The 15,064-nt window shown below is 42.9% G+C and overlaps 1 protein-coding gene across 1 annotated transcript; it reads right to left on the reverse strand.

Moving 5' to 3' along the window:
- Positions 1 to 3,735: 3,735 nt before the first annotated feature.
- On the reverse strand, positions 3,736 to 14,529 carry LOC117461106 (uncharacterized). The gene is made up of 11 exons (XM_034102811.2): positions 13,876 to 14,529; positions 10,880 to 11,245; positions 8,534 to 8,893; positions 7,124 to 7,477; positions 6,691 to 6,708; positions 6,257 to 6,320; positions 6,129 to 6,172; positions 5,709 to 5,859; positions 4,943 to 5,056; positions 4,548 to 4,615; positions 3,736 to 3,885 (listed from the first exon to the last, which is right to left on the reverse strand). The coding sequence occupies exons 1-11, from the start codon at positions 14,254 to 14,256 to the stop codon at positions 3,862 to 3,864; spliced, it is 1,944 nt and encodes a 647-aa protein (XP_033958702.2). The 5' UTR covers positions 14,257 to 14,529; the 3' UTR covers positions 3,736 to 3,861.
- Between the last annotated feature and the right edge of the window lie 535 nt (positions 14,530 to 15,064).

The following is a 15,064-nucleotide window of genomic DNA, read 5'->3' on the forward strand; positions in this document are numbered from 1 at the left end:
TGACTGTATTTGACTACAAATACTTTAAAATGTTACAACTGAAGAGGCCAGTTGAAGTTAGAATTGAAAGTATCAAATGTAAAACTGTGAAGTGAGGTTTCATATTAGAACAGGACCACAGCATGATGTGTTTTGTATGATTGTCACATTGTAACGAGAGAAAGTAAAAACCCTGTACAACTGTGGACCATTTTTCTTCAAATAAACTGATCCCACCTTTGGACTGGGACAGCTTAAGTAAATCTGCGTTCTCCTCTCCTGCTTAAAAGGTAAGGTTGCACAACTGCCACACTCCCACTGAGGCAGGACCACACCTCATCACTGATCCCAGAGTCCTTCGGGATCGCTCAACAGATGTAGCGGGTCGTCTGAATTGAAACAGCAGTTAATGGAACCTGGTTCTTCACGAGTTAGTAGAGGAGACATCTTGCTGACCTCGGTGGATCTGAGCCGAGCAGTACACTCACAAGGACTCAATAACTTCTGTTGGGTCAGGAGGTCTGAGTCATTTCCACAATAAGTGAACAGGCCTCCGACTCCAACAAGACACACTACGTATGGGATGGGGACCACGAATATACCAGTCAAACTACGGTGCCAGAGCTAGAGGGGTAGGCATTATCATTGTTTCGTTTGAGGTGCAGTCAGTGATCCAAATGGCAGATTTATAATTGTATCAGGCACACTCAATGTCACGTTGATTAATGTTTATGGTCCAAACTTTGACGACCCTGCTGTTTTGAATGGAATTCCAGATGTTGGCAACACAAACATTATACCGGGAGGGGACTATACTATGCACAACCTACATTTAGTAGATATCTGGAGGCTACTTAACCCTACTGCCAGAGATTATTATTTTTTCTCCCGTGCGTAAATCCTATCCAAGGATTGACTTCATGTTGTTGGATTCTAAGCTGATCTCTAGTGTAGCGACGACACGACACCACAACATCTTGATCAGTGATCACGCTCGCATGTCACCCGATATCAGATTTAACAACCATAAAGGCAACACACCTGGAGATTCGATAACACCATTTTAAAAGAGAAAGGTTTTCTAAAAGATATGTCGGACAGGCTGCCTGATATTATAGCTACAAACGATCCAGGTGATGAGGATGATTCAGTGTTATGGGAATCCATTAAAGCAGGGGTTCTCAAAGTGTTGATGAGTGAGGGCCAATTTAGGTACCCAATATTGGATTGAGGGCTGCCCAAGAAAAAACGGAACACAAAATAATACCAAAACAAATCCTTTCTTTATTGTACTAACCAATTATACATACAGTATAGATTAAGAACTTGCAGAGGACACACAGTTGGATTATCTACAGACAGTGACTAGCTAAAATTGCTAGCTAACTCCCGTTTCTGATTCTGATAACTTACAACAGATTTTCCGCTTAACCGCAACTCGCGAGATGCCTAGTTGCCATGCAACCAGTAGTCTAGCAAACTTTCCACAAGCTGTCATTCATAATTTAGGAATGACAACCCAGGGGGCGCAGTTTTACCATTCTTAAATTCCATTCTAATTCTTACTAGATATGAACCATGGAGGATTAAAATATAACGCATGCATTGCAGCGTGTCACATTAACTATCGGGGGCCGCCAGAAACATTTCCGAGGGCCGCCATTGGCCCGCGGGCCGCACTTTGAGAACCCCTGCATTAAAGCATCATATCCTATGTAGCTGGTAGGAGAAAACAAAGAGAAAGGAGGTTAGTGGAGCTGGATGAAGCCTCCGGAGGCCCCGACACATTGAGCTCTATAGTTCCCCAAAGAGATGAATATAACACAAATGTATCCGCTCAGGTTAGTGAACAGAATTAAGCAGATGCAATTTGAATTGGGAGACAAACCTCAGAAATTGCTGGCCCGACAGCTGAGACAGGCACAAGCCTCCCGGGCAATTCTGAGAATAAAATGGGCACTGTCCTCACTGACCCTAAAGAAAGAAATGCACGTTTCATGGAATTCTATTCAAATCTGTATACGTCCAATGGCAATCGGGATACAGATGCAATTAAGTCATTTCTCTCTGAGCTGAACTCATCTCAACGGTGAAGCAATAGCGGATCTAGACAAAGACGTCTCTATGGAAGTGATAATAAAAGCAATTAGTGAATCTCCAAATAATAAGGCACCTGACCCCGACGGATTCACTATAGAATTTTACAAGTGCTTCACTAAGGAACTATTCCCACTGCTGCTTCGTATTGTGAAGACATGCAGCGTCAAATGGCCGACTGCCTCAAACGCTCTATAATGCAAATATTTCATTGATCTTGAAAAAGGGCCGGAATGAGCTGGAAGCCTCTCAACATACTACACTGAACAAAAATATAAATGGTAAATGGACTGTACTTATATAGCGCTTTATCCAGTCTTTAAGACCCCTCAAAGCGCTTTACATACTACATGCCGTTCACCCATTCATACTGAGCAGTGTATGTTAGGACATGCACTAACATACATACACATTCACACACCGTTGGCCATGCCATCGGGAGCAACTCAGGGTTAAGTATCTTGCTCAAGGATACATCGGCATGTTGACTGCATGGGCTGGGATCGAACCCACAACCTTCTGGTTGAAAGACGACCGCACTCCCTCACAGCCACAGTCGCCCTATAAACGCAACACTTTTTGTTTTTGCTCCCATTTTTCATGAGATGAACTCAAAGATCTAAAACATTTTCTATATACACAAAATAACCATTTCTCTCAAATATTGTTCACAAATCTGAAAAAATGTGTGATAGTGAGCACTTCTCCTTTGCCGAGATAATCCATCCCACCTCACAGGTGTGGCATATCAAGATGCTGATTAGACAGCAGGATTATTGCACAGGTGTGCCTTAGGCTGGCCACAATAATATTAATAATATAATATTTGAATTTTGTTGTTGTTGTATTGGCTCATGATAGGCCCCCGATCTCCGTAGGCCCCTGGGCTTCAGCCCAGGTCAGCCCGTGCATTAAGGCGGCCCTGGATGCATATATCAGATACTAATCTCTATCTAACTCCTAACACATCTAAATCTACTTCCAGCATGGATACATGTTCATAAAACACATCCATTGTTTGTTTTACATGCTTCTTGAAATCTAAAAAACAAGTAGTTTTTCTATAACAGATTACAAATCGCCTGAAAATGGTACAAACAAGTGGCAACATGTGTGACGAAGGTGTTGCGCTGGGCTATATCATGCAATCGAAAATGAAATTTAAGCTCGAGATATTCCGGTGAGAGTGCGGAAAACTTAAATTAATTAATACATTTAAAATGTGAAATGTTACCAATATACTCACGGACCACTAGGGGGCGCTCATGGACCACACTTTGAGAAGCACCGTCTTCTCTGTTGTTGGAGATCCTCTACCAGTCTGTTTCCAGCCAGCAGGCTGTCATTGGTGTCAAACTGGAAACTTTATCTATGTTGTGTAGAATCTATTTCTTTGACCAAATGCATTGTTCAATATAATGTTTGTTTGTTTGTTTGACCAGGTGACCTTTGATATGTGATTGATGTTATCATTTTTCACTTCTGTTCACTCTTAATTTCACTTGTAATTTTTAAGATTTCTCTTTGCAAAATAAAAATAAAGATTATTTCAACCAATTCGCTTTTATTGCAAGTGGGAAGTCATTGTACAGAATTAACACTTTAACCAAAAAACGCAAACTTCAGACACTGATAAAAAAATCTTGAACTCTCAACAACTTATTCTCAGTGTTTAATATCTCCTTGAAGAGAAGGATGTGTGAATGTAGGACATAACATGACAGCTCTTAGCATCTGTGCTAATAAAAAAACCCTCCTTTGATCCATTCAGCTTCCATTTGATCCTCAGATTATGGCTGAATTCATGAACTGAAAGGAGAACAAAAGATATATTATAAATTAAAATAACCTTATTCCACTCCAGATAAAGGATATTGTCACAGCAGATCAACAGTCAGAGAAACAAAGTAAACTAAATGACTGACTGGTAAATACAAATGAAACAGGATTGTAATACAAAAAAACAAACACCTGTATGCACCTAATGTGGTGGGTGGGTGGATGGGTGGGTAGNAGGTAGGGTAGGTAGGTAGGTAGGTAGGTAGGTAGGTAGGTAGGTAGGTAGGTAGGTAGGTAGGTAGGTAGGTAGTAGGTAGGTAGGTAGGTAGGTAGGTAGGTAGGTAGGTAGGTAGGTAGGTAGGTAGGTAGGTAGGTAGGTAGGTAGGTAGGTAGGTAAGGTAGGTAGGTAGGTAGGTAGATAGATAGATAGATAGATAGATAGGTAGGTAGGTAGGTAGATATATAGGTAGATAGATGGATAGATCGATTGGTAGATTGATAGGTAGGTAAATCAGCAGCAGTGTTGTCATATCAAGCATTACACAATTTTAACATTTTTAAAAGATACAAATACAAATGAACATTAGCAGCAAGTTTATATAAATCCACAATAGAAAGAAAATAGAAATAGAAAATAGCACATATATCACTAGAGTATCTAAATATTCCCATATGCATATTTGCCAGCTCACCTGCTTGTATGAGAAGCTGGCCACCTGGCAGTCACACGGTAACCTCAGCTGATGAGTATTGAAACGATCTGAGACGAGAAGCTAGAGTTATTATCACTGAATTGTAACCACAACATTTTACACATCTTCAGGTGCAGAACCGGCTGTATATCAGATTCAAGATCCAAAGGTTTTATCGTCATATGCTCATCAGCTACAGAGTAGAAATGGGAATGAAATTCTTCTGGCCTGAGCTCCTCCAACAATGCAACATATATAATCAAATAGAAATAAAAAAATGTCTTGGGTGAAATACAGTAAAGTAAAGACTACTATAGAATTATGTATTAGTACTTTGTTGCTCTCCACCACTGGCAGTACTAAGTGTGGGGCACGGATAATTTGGTTCCTATTACCTCTGAGGATCAGGAGTTTGGTCATGACGGCCACATACTCGTCGTATTCGATCCCGTCTCTGGAGCGGATCCCGTTCCACAGAACTATGAAGGTTTCATCGTCCAAGTCGAATTCTGCAAGGCAACACCAAAGTCAACCAAAATGCAACTCGGGTGCTTCTGCTTTCCTTAAAGGTCTCCTATCATGCACTTTTTAATGTCTTTCGTACATCAATATGTCCCCCCCCCCCCCCCCCCGGTGTGTCAGGAGACTCTCAAAGTGTCAGAAAACAAAACACTCTCTTTTCCTCCGAACCCACATCTCTAAAAACGGGGGAACAACGGAGCTGATCCAGATTTGCGGCCGATATGACGTAATATCGGAAATGTGGGCGGGCTTTACACCCACGGGCCAATCAGAAACGATGCTAAACTGTTTCAGAAATAATCCTTGATGTGTGGATGTGGCGTTTAATCACGGCAGCATTTAGCTGAGTATCTTCTGATCAGGCATTAGCTCCACCCCCTCTTTGTTCAAGCTACGGACCCAGAATCAGCGTTTCTCTAACAGGCCTGGAATAGAGGGATATGAGCGATGTCTAAAATGCATGATCTGTTTGGTATTTTGAGCAAAACACATCATATATTATATATTTGTATATATCTGAGACCCATAAGATATGCCTGAAAATAGCATGATAGGAGACCTTTGATGTGTCTCGAAGCTTGTAAGCTGGTGATTCAATACGTGGCTATAAGAAAAGCAATCAAAGACAGAACGTTTCACCGTGGTCGGACAAAGCCCTTTTCATTTGGCTTTGAGGGACGGAGGGCGGGTTCCTGCTCTCGTAGCTCTCCACATATTCCCGCCTGACGAGAGCCGCATAGTGCTCCATCTTGAAGACCTCGACCACATTCAGGTCTCCAGACCGGTCTGCCTGAAAGCCCTCGGTTAAAGAACTTTAATTAGTCGAAGGAATGCACCTCAATATCCTTATAGCATAGATGGGAATCAACTTCAAGAGCATTATCATCTGGCCGGGGACAGCAGCTGGAAATTAGCAATGTTGGCTAAAGCTGCCCCGTTTACTGTTTCTTGTCACGGTTGGCCAATGGGGAAACTAGACTATAACGTTGTTGTTGGAGCTAAATATAGCATCAGATCAGGATGGTGCCAGTAGAAATGTTTGGCCGTTGCAAAGGATACGTCCATGAGGGTCAACAGGAGACGGGCTGTCTGGAGAGTCAGGGCTAAATAGGGGGTGATAAATATGTTAGAGTGTAAAGACTTCTCATTCAGATGATTGAATAGTATTAAGTGGAACATAAACTGACTATTGCCACGAACGGTGTAGCCCCCGGCGTTCAGCTTGGCGAGAATTCCTTCAGCATCCAGCGTCTGTCGGAGACAAGAGAGATGAACCAAGAACTGACAACACAACATGCAATATACATGTAATACAGTACGTGCAGTGTAAACATTTTGAGGACTTTTTACCCCAAAGGCTAAGAGTTGTGTGACATTTGAAACAGATGTTTTAATAAAGTGTTGCTGTTGTGAAATGCGGCCCCCATTAAGATAAGATAAGACTTTATTCATCCCGAAGGAAACTTCAAATCATAGGTCAGTAGGAGTCACTGGTGCAGCATGAGGACAAAGTCCCAACATCTTCCCAACACGACTTACTTTTTCCTTCAGCTACCTGCTACCACTTAAGCTAAGTCCTCTACTGTAAGAACTATGGACATTCATTTTGGTAAATACTCACATCTGGCCGGCTGTCTTCCTGTGAAACAAAAGGAAAGGATGTCATGTAAAAACAGATCAAATCATCACATTTAACCCGATATCATCTTTTTATAATTGTAAATGTATATTGACGAACATTTAGATGTACATGTTGTTAAAAAAAAGTGTTAATAATTTAGTTTTTGGGAGAAGGGGTGAGATTAAATAAGTGTAAACTTCTTCCCACTCCTTTTCGGATGTGTACTAGGTCGATTATTGGTTTATATAATTTTTTGAGAGTCAATAATATTTTTGTTGATCAATTTGATACCGCTTAAGTTTGTACAGTATCATAATTCTCATGTTTCATGTCATTATTATTATTGTATTATTGTTTTACACGTTCGAAATAAATCAAATCGAATCAAAACCTGTCTAAATATATTTCTGTCCACACCGTGTCCGTTTCTTACCGATACACACATTTGCTCGGGGAAAGCGTTGCACTGCAGGTCGTTTGGCCAGGAAACCCCAAAGCTGGCCATCGTCCCCTCGCAGCCCCGCTTGGCTCTTTCACAGAAGGACCTGCAGGGCCGCTGCACTTCCCCTCCCGAACACTTGGGGGCGTACACCATGCAGACGAACAGGCGGACGTCCACGGGGCACATGGACTGAGCCATGGCGTTGAAGAAGGACATCTTCCCCACCGCCTCCCTCTGACTGGTGTGTCCCAGCAGGTTGGGGCTGATGGTCTGGTTGTAGGAGAGGTTCCGGCACATGGGGATGGTGATCGGCTCACAGACCCCCCCACTGCTGCCCACTCCATACTGCAGCAAGAGAAGAAGAGTGCACCAAGTCAGAGAGGGCAAAAGTACACACATCCTTTACTCAAGTAGAAGTACATACTCGTGTTTAAAAAGCCTCTGGTGAAAGTAGAAGTACTGACTAAACTTCTTTACTCAAGTGAAAGTAAAGAGGCTTTGAAGTGTACTTCAGTAAAAAGTACCCATAACTAGCAGCTGCTTTAAAGAGTACCTGACCTCCCTTTATATCAATAGAACAATAATGTCATTGTTAGCTAATGAATGTTTCCATGCTGAGCAACGGCAACGTGACAACGTTTCCATTGGTCCCTCTTCTTTAGAGAAGACCAGGAAGTGATGGATACACGGATCGTGTTCCAATCAATAGGCACGCAGTGACTCTAAAGAATAATGATCACGCACCAAACACACATTCAGACTAAAGGAACCAGCTGTTTGGGAAATGGGAGAAGTAGAAAGTACAGGTATTTGAGTTCAACATGTAAGAAGTAGAAAGTACAAATACCTGTAGAAGGTACAGGTATTTGTGTTCAAAATGTAAGAAGTCAAAGTGAAAAGTCGTCAGAAAAATAAGTAGTGGAGTAAAGTACTGATACCAGAAACTACTTAAGCACAGTAACAAAGTATTTGTACTCCACTACTTCCCACCTCTGGACACATCCTTTACTCAAGTATAAGTACAGATACTCGTGTTTAAAAAATACTCTGGTAAAAGTAGAAGTACTGACTAAACTTCTTTACTCAAGTAAAAGTAAAGAAGTATGGGCTTCGAAATGTACTTAAGTAAAAAGTACCCATAACTACCATCTGTTCAAAAGTGTCCTGATGTTAGTTTGTGATTTTACAATAAAAATGTGTTTTCTAAAATCAAGTTAGATTAATTTCCTGAAACAAGATGATCCTTCTTTTACGAATACCACAGCAGCTGAGATACAAGACTCCCTGCATTGTTACTTCTTAAGTTATTAGGTCTTATATTAAGTGTGAGGACATATTCTGACTGGAAATCAGACACTTATACTTTTTTCGTAAACATCTGTCCTCAGAGAGCAGACTCACGTGTTCGCAGGACTCGGTGGTAAAGGCCTCACACCTGAGGGCTGTCGGCCACGCAAAGCCAAACTTTGTCATCAGAGGTTCGCAGCTGGAGCGTGCGTGTTCACAGAGCGTCCTGCAGGGGGGCCGCGGCGTCCCCACCACACACTCCGGGGCGTAGACGGAGCACAGGAAGGGCTGGAGGTGAGGCGAGCAGCTCACTTTAACCAGAGGAGCAAACTGATTCATCTCCAGGCCGGCATCCTCCTGAGAGACGTGGCCCAGGAGGTTCGGCAGCACGGTCTGAGAGTAGGGAAGGTTTCTGCACAGAGGGATGGTGATGTCCTGACAAGATGCAGACGATGGCTGAGGCAAGCCTTGAATCTGGAAGAACGGAGAGACGAAAACACATGAACAATGTAGTACACTACACACTGATATACACCTGAACATCAGCAGGAGAGGACTCTTTAAAAAGTAGAGACACTACATACTGATATACACCTGAACATCAGTAGGAGAGGACTCTTTAAAGTAGAGACGCTACATACTGATATACACCTGAACATCAGCAGGAGAGGACTCTTTAAAGTAGAGACACTACACACTGATATACACCTGAACATCAGCAGGAGAGCACTCTTTAAAGTAGAGACACTACATACTGATATACACCTGAACATCAGCAGGAGAGAACTCTTTAAAGTAGAGACACTACACACTGATATACACCTGAACATCAGCAGCAGGAGAGCACTCTTTAAAGTAGAGACACTACATACTGATATACACCTGAACATCAGCAGGAGAGGACTCTTTAAAGTAGAGACACTACATACTGATATACACCTGAACATCAGTAGGAGAGGACTCTTTAAAGTAGAGACGCTACATACTGATATACACCTGAACATCAGCAGGAGAGGACTCTTTAAAGTAGAGACACTACACACTGATATACACCTGAACATCAGCAGGAGAGCACTCTTTAAAGTAGAGACACTACATACTGATATACACCTGAACATCAGCAGGAGAGAACTCTTTAAAGTAGAGACACTACACACTGATATACACCTGAACATCAGCAGGAGAGCACTCTTTAAAGTAGAGACACTACATACTGATATACACCTGAACATCAGCAGGAGAGGACTCTTTAAAGTAGAGACACTACACACTGATATACACCTGAACATCAGCAGAAGGACTCTTTAAAGTAGAGTCAGGACATACTGATATACACCTGAACATCAGCAGGAGGACTCTTTAAAGTAGAGACACTACATACTGATATACACCTGAACATCAGCAGGAGGACTCTTTAAAGTAGAGACACTACATACTGATATACACCTGAACATCAGCAGGAGAGGACTCTTTAAAGTAGAGACACTACATACTGATATACACCTGAACATCAGCAGGAGAGGACTCTTTAAAGTAGAGACACTACACATTGATATACACCTGAACATCAGCAGAAGGACTCTTTAAAGTAGAGTCAGGACATACTGATATACACCTGAACATCAGCAGGAGAGCACTCTTTAAAGTAGAGACACTACATACTGATATACACCTGAACATCAACAGGAGGACTCTTTAAAGTAGAGACACTACATACTGATATACACCTGAACATCAGCAGGAGAGGACTCTTTAAAGTAGAGACACTACATACTGATATACACCTGGACATCAGCAGGAGAGGACTCTTTAAAGTAGAGACACTACATACTGATATACACCTGAACATCAGCAGGAGAGGACTCTTTAAAGTAGAGACACTACATACTGATATACACCTGGACATCAGCAGGAGAGGACTTGTTAGAGCCAGTAATTTGATTTGATAAGAAAGGCCACCTAATTGTGACGTCTGTAGTCAACGCACTATAAAGGACTACAATTCCCACGGCGCCTGTGCTAACGCCACAGTGATGGGCAAGCTGTTGAGAGACGCCGTCGAGGAACAGTTTTTAACCGTACTCAATCGTACTCGTAACGTACATACAAACCATACAAGTACCCTTTAAGTTGTGAAGTTATCAAGAAATACCTAAGTTGTGTTGTTTTATTTGAGTTTTGCCTATTTCTTTTGAATATTGTAAAGGCCTATTTTTCTTTGTTGCATGTGCAAAAGTTTGTTATTTTATTTTGAGCAAATACATCGCAACATCTTCTAAACCATCGGAGGCCAAGCAACACTTCAACCTGTGATTAATTTAAGGAGAGAAACGAGTTAGAACTCTCTGTTTAAGGCGTCTAGTGGCTTGGAGGAAGGAAGCCACGACAGGACTCTTTAAAGTAGAGACACTACATACTGATGTGAACTTGAAAGTAGAAAACGAGGAAGAGGAGACTTACGTTCTCGCAGCTCTCGGTGGTGAAGGCTTCACATCGCAGGTCTTCTGGCCACTGGATGTCGTATTTGTTCATCAGGGATTCACAGCCCGACCTGGCCTTCTCGCAGAGCATCCTGCAGGGAGGCCGACGAGCGCCAGACACACACTTCGGAATGAAGACGGAGCACAGGAAAGGCTTCAGGTGAGAGGAGCAGCCCACTTGGATGAGAGGGGAATACTTGTTTATCTCCAGGCCGGCCTCCTCCTGAGAGGCGTGGCCCAGGAGGTTCGGCAGCACAGTCTCGCTGTACGTCTGGTCCCGGCACAGAGCCACGCTGATCTCCTCACATGTAGCCGGCGATGTTTGAGTGGGGCTGGAGACCTGACCCTACAGGAACAGAAACAAATCAGCGCTGTCCATAAAACCACTTCAACGGTTTTATTGTCATATGCACATACAGTGTAGATGTCAATGAAAATCTTAGGTCACAGGCTCCTCCAACAGTGCAACATGCATATATAGGACAGGGGTACTCAAACTTTTTTGTTAAAGGTCCACTTGTGAATTTTATACAAGGTCAATGGTCCGGATCAATGCCAGTAAAGTCCCCCCCCCCACCCCCCCCCACCCACCCCTGGAGCGGAGCAACGAAACTGAAATTAAGAAGCCGTTTCGGCACGCTATGCATGGGGCCCCCTTGAGGGGGTTTCCCGACATGTCGTTGCAGTAAATTAAAAGGTGTTTCATGTTGTCGTTGCTGTGGACCTTCTTAATCTTTTTTTATGTTTTTTATTTAATGTTTTTTTTTTTTAATTGTTACGTTTATTCTGGTTTGTTTTGTGTTTGTATCTTTAGCACTTTGGTCTGGAGGTTTTAAAGTGCTGTATAAATAAAGTTGGATTGGATTGGATTAATCTACTTTGTTTGGGGGCCCCCTTCTGGTCCAAGCACTTGCCTGTCGGTAAACGGCGCCCCTGTATACACACACACACATTCAATACATACATACAGCATGATGGCTTGAACTAGTGGGAGAAATGGCACTGTTTGTCTGTAGCCAATGCCTTGAACCTCGGCAAAAAAGGCATTAGAAGCATTAGAAAGTCAAGGTAAACTTGCGGTTAACTTGCGGTCTGCAATGCGTGTCACGCTCGCACACACAAGTAAATATATATGCACGTTCATTCCCACAACGCGTCAGACACAAGAAAATATACATTAAAGGGGACCTATCATGCAAAATTCACTTTGTGATGTCTTTTATACATAAATATGTGTCCCTGGCAGTGTTGGGTGTAGTATGAGACAGTAACGTAACTACTTTTGCCGGGTAAAAAGTAGTGTAACGCGCTACTACGGAAAATTTGGTAACGTAACTAGTTTCTTCTTCAATTCGCCCCAACGTTACTTTTCCCAGGGACGAGTGACAGTGACACTGCCTACTCAGCTGTGTGCTTACGCATTAGGCACAAGCTCTCATTCCACTCTGTACGGGATAGAGGCTGGCCGCTGGTGGTGGCATGAAGACTGAAGAGCAATGATGGATAGCGAGAAGCAGGCGCAGCCAACGCTAACATTCGAGGGATGGAGGTATTCCCATTACTTCGAACTTGTTGAAACTAAGGGGAAAAATGTGAGTGTAAGGTGTACGTTGTGCCCTGGCCAGAAACTTGTGTCCACTGCCGTTAAACCAACTGCCAACCTCACCAAGCATTTGAAAGGAAAACATGCTAGCATGAAGCTAGTAGCTCAAGATCCCCGGGGAAATGATGATATTTCGAGTCCAAGCCTATTTAGTTGCCTATTGACATGATTTGCACCTAGTTTGGGGCTAGCCTGTTTAATGATTATGATTTTATATTGATATTGTTTGATATTATTGTTTAGTGGTGGTGTTGACGCCTATAGCCCAATGTTTTGTTAAGTGCTCTGTGGCATTTTTTTATAATAAAGAGCACAAAAGAAATATCTGTTATGTTCTCCATAGTAGAACTTTATGTAAGCCTACACATTTAGGAACAGAGATGGGGTTCTGCCCAAAGTCGAGCAACATAAAAGTAACGTAAAAGTAACGAGTAACATAAAAAGTTACTTTCCTTGGAGGGTAACTAAGTAAAGTAAGGGATTACATTTTTAAAGAAGTAACGAGTAACGAGCAAACACTACTTTTTAAAAGTAACTTCCCCAACACTGGTCCCCGGTGCGTCGGGGAACTCACGCAGCGTCAGAAAATAAAACCCTCTCTCTTTTCCTCCGTACCCACATCTTTTAAAAACAGGGGTACAACGAGCGGATACAGATTTGCTGCCGATATGACGTGAAATCTGCGGCGGACCCACAGAAAGTTGCTATCAGAAACAATGCCTGACGTGTTTTGGACGTAATCTCGTCTTTGTTTACATTAGCAAGCCTCGCTAACTCTCAGAGCTAACCTGTACTGTGGAGCACATGTGTTTAAAAAGCAGGAAATTAAAAAAAGGAACTCACCTTGTGATAAACCCGCAAGAGAAAAAGCATTTGAGCTCCATACTGTTTCAGAAATAATCCTTGACGTGGTTTAGAACAGGATGGCGTTTTATCACAGCAGAATTTAACTTTTTATCCGGTATAATTCTGATCAGGCATTAGCTATTTTCAAGCTAAGGACCCAGAATCTGTGTTTCTCTAACAGGGCTGCAAAAGAGAGGTATGAGCAGTATGAGGCATGGCTACAACGGGTGAACTGTTTGGTATTTTAAGCAAAAAACTTCACAGACATGTTTTGTACAGGTATGGCCCTACAATATATGTTTCCAATATAACATGATAGGTCCACTTTAATTTACATCAAAATGAGTCATTTGTTTTATAATGGGACACAGGGTTCGGTCCGGATTGATTTCCAATTCGGTCCGGAGTTTGAGAAGCCCTGATATAGGACATAGAACAAATAAAATAGAAATGGTGCAAGAAGAGTCTATATAGAAGTACATGGAATATGATATAAGATGCAAACAGATGAATGTGTTCACACTGACCTGCGCGCAGTTATTCTCGGACAGAGTGTCGCAGCGGAGCTTCGACGGCCAGCTGATCCTTTTGGCTTTCAGCGGAGCTTCACAGTCCGTCTTCACCTTCTCACACAGCGCTCGGCACGGCCTCATCCGAGCGTCCTCCACCGAGCCGCACTCCGGCACCACGACCCGGCACATGAGCACGGCCACGTTCGGAGAGCACGAAGTCTCCACGATCTGACCGATCTCCCGCAGGTTGTACCCCGTTGCTCCTGTCGGATGTTGGGTGGTGGAGTACCCTAAACCCTGACAAAAGGTGGAGGTCATGGGCTTGCAGTTTGTCCTGCTTTGTGCCCGCAGAGGAACCAGCAGCGAACCCAAAAACACTAAAAACAAACACTCCATGGCTCTATGAAAGCTTTCAAAACTGTGCGCTGCTTCACAAAGACTTCAGAGGTCTCGTCGTTTCTTCTTCTCTGCTCAGGGGGTGGAGTAGGAGTCCACGAATGGAGTCTCTGCGCTGATTTAGGACCCCTGCTGAGGTCACAAATCAATGAGATGCTCCACACGTAATGAAAGCTAAACTGGTCTCAGAGCAGCGTTCTGGAGAACATCTGGTTGTGATCGAGTGCTTTCTGGGAAACCTGGATGGCAATAAAGAGTTTCTGCATGGAAAGTATTTCAACACCAATAACATTGAGAAATTCCGAGAAAAAAAAGAACTAGACGTCAAGTCCTCTCTGGTTGTTATTTCCATAATAAAGACATTGTGTTGTTAACGTGTGTTTGTTTATCTTCTGCTCCACTGATCTTATGTTTGCCTTTTCTCCCTTCGATGTACTTCTCTGCAGTGCGATGAACAAAGGGTTTGAGATTTGACAGCAAACAGGACTAGCTGATTCTCTCATGCAGGCTGGTTCACTTTCCTGTTTTAAAGATACCAGATTTATGTTTTTGTTTAAGAAATAAGTCCGAGCCTGAAGATAAAGGTTATTTGTTATTCTGCTTTTTGGGGGTTTCCCTCTCCTGTAGTGTGTTGTAGGTTTTAGTGCATGTTAATGGTCTCCAAAGGCTAAAATCTCCGTGTTTCCTCCAGAGGGAGGCCCAATCCCAAACCACTCCCTCGACCCTACCCCTCCGTGACGGAGTGAACTCCGTCTGGAGCCACACTCGCAGCTCAACGAGGCTCCTCCCGTCAGATGGAGGGAGTAAA

This window comes from Pseudochaenichthys georgianus, chromosome 16, assembly GCF_902827115.2.
Source record: "Pseudochaenichthys georgianus chromosome 16, fPseGeo1.2, whole genome shotgun sequence".
Classification (NCBI taxonomy): Eukaryota; Metazoa; Chordata; class Actinopteri; order Perciformes; family Channichthyidae; genus Pseudochaenichthys; species Pseudochaenichthys georgianus.

What these genes read in the sequence shown, in the direction of transcription:
- LOC117461106 (XM_034102811.2), bottom strand. Translation starts at nt 14,256, where the DNA reads ATGGAGTGTTTGTTTTTAGTGTTTTTGGGTTCGCTGCTGGTTCCTCTG. An exon ending in CCACCGAGAGCTGCGAGAAC is followed by an intron (nt 8,894 to 10,879) that starts GTAAGTCTCCTC and finishes CCGTTCTTCCAG; the next exon opens with ATTCAAGGCTTGCCTCAGCC. An exon ending in AAGGGCTTTGTCCGACCACG is followed by an intron (nt 5,057 to 5,708) that starts GTGAAACGTTCT and finishes GTTGCCTTGCAG; the next exon opens with AATTCGACTTGGACGATGAA.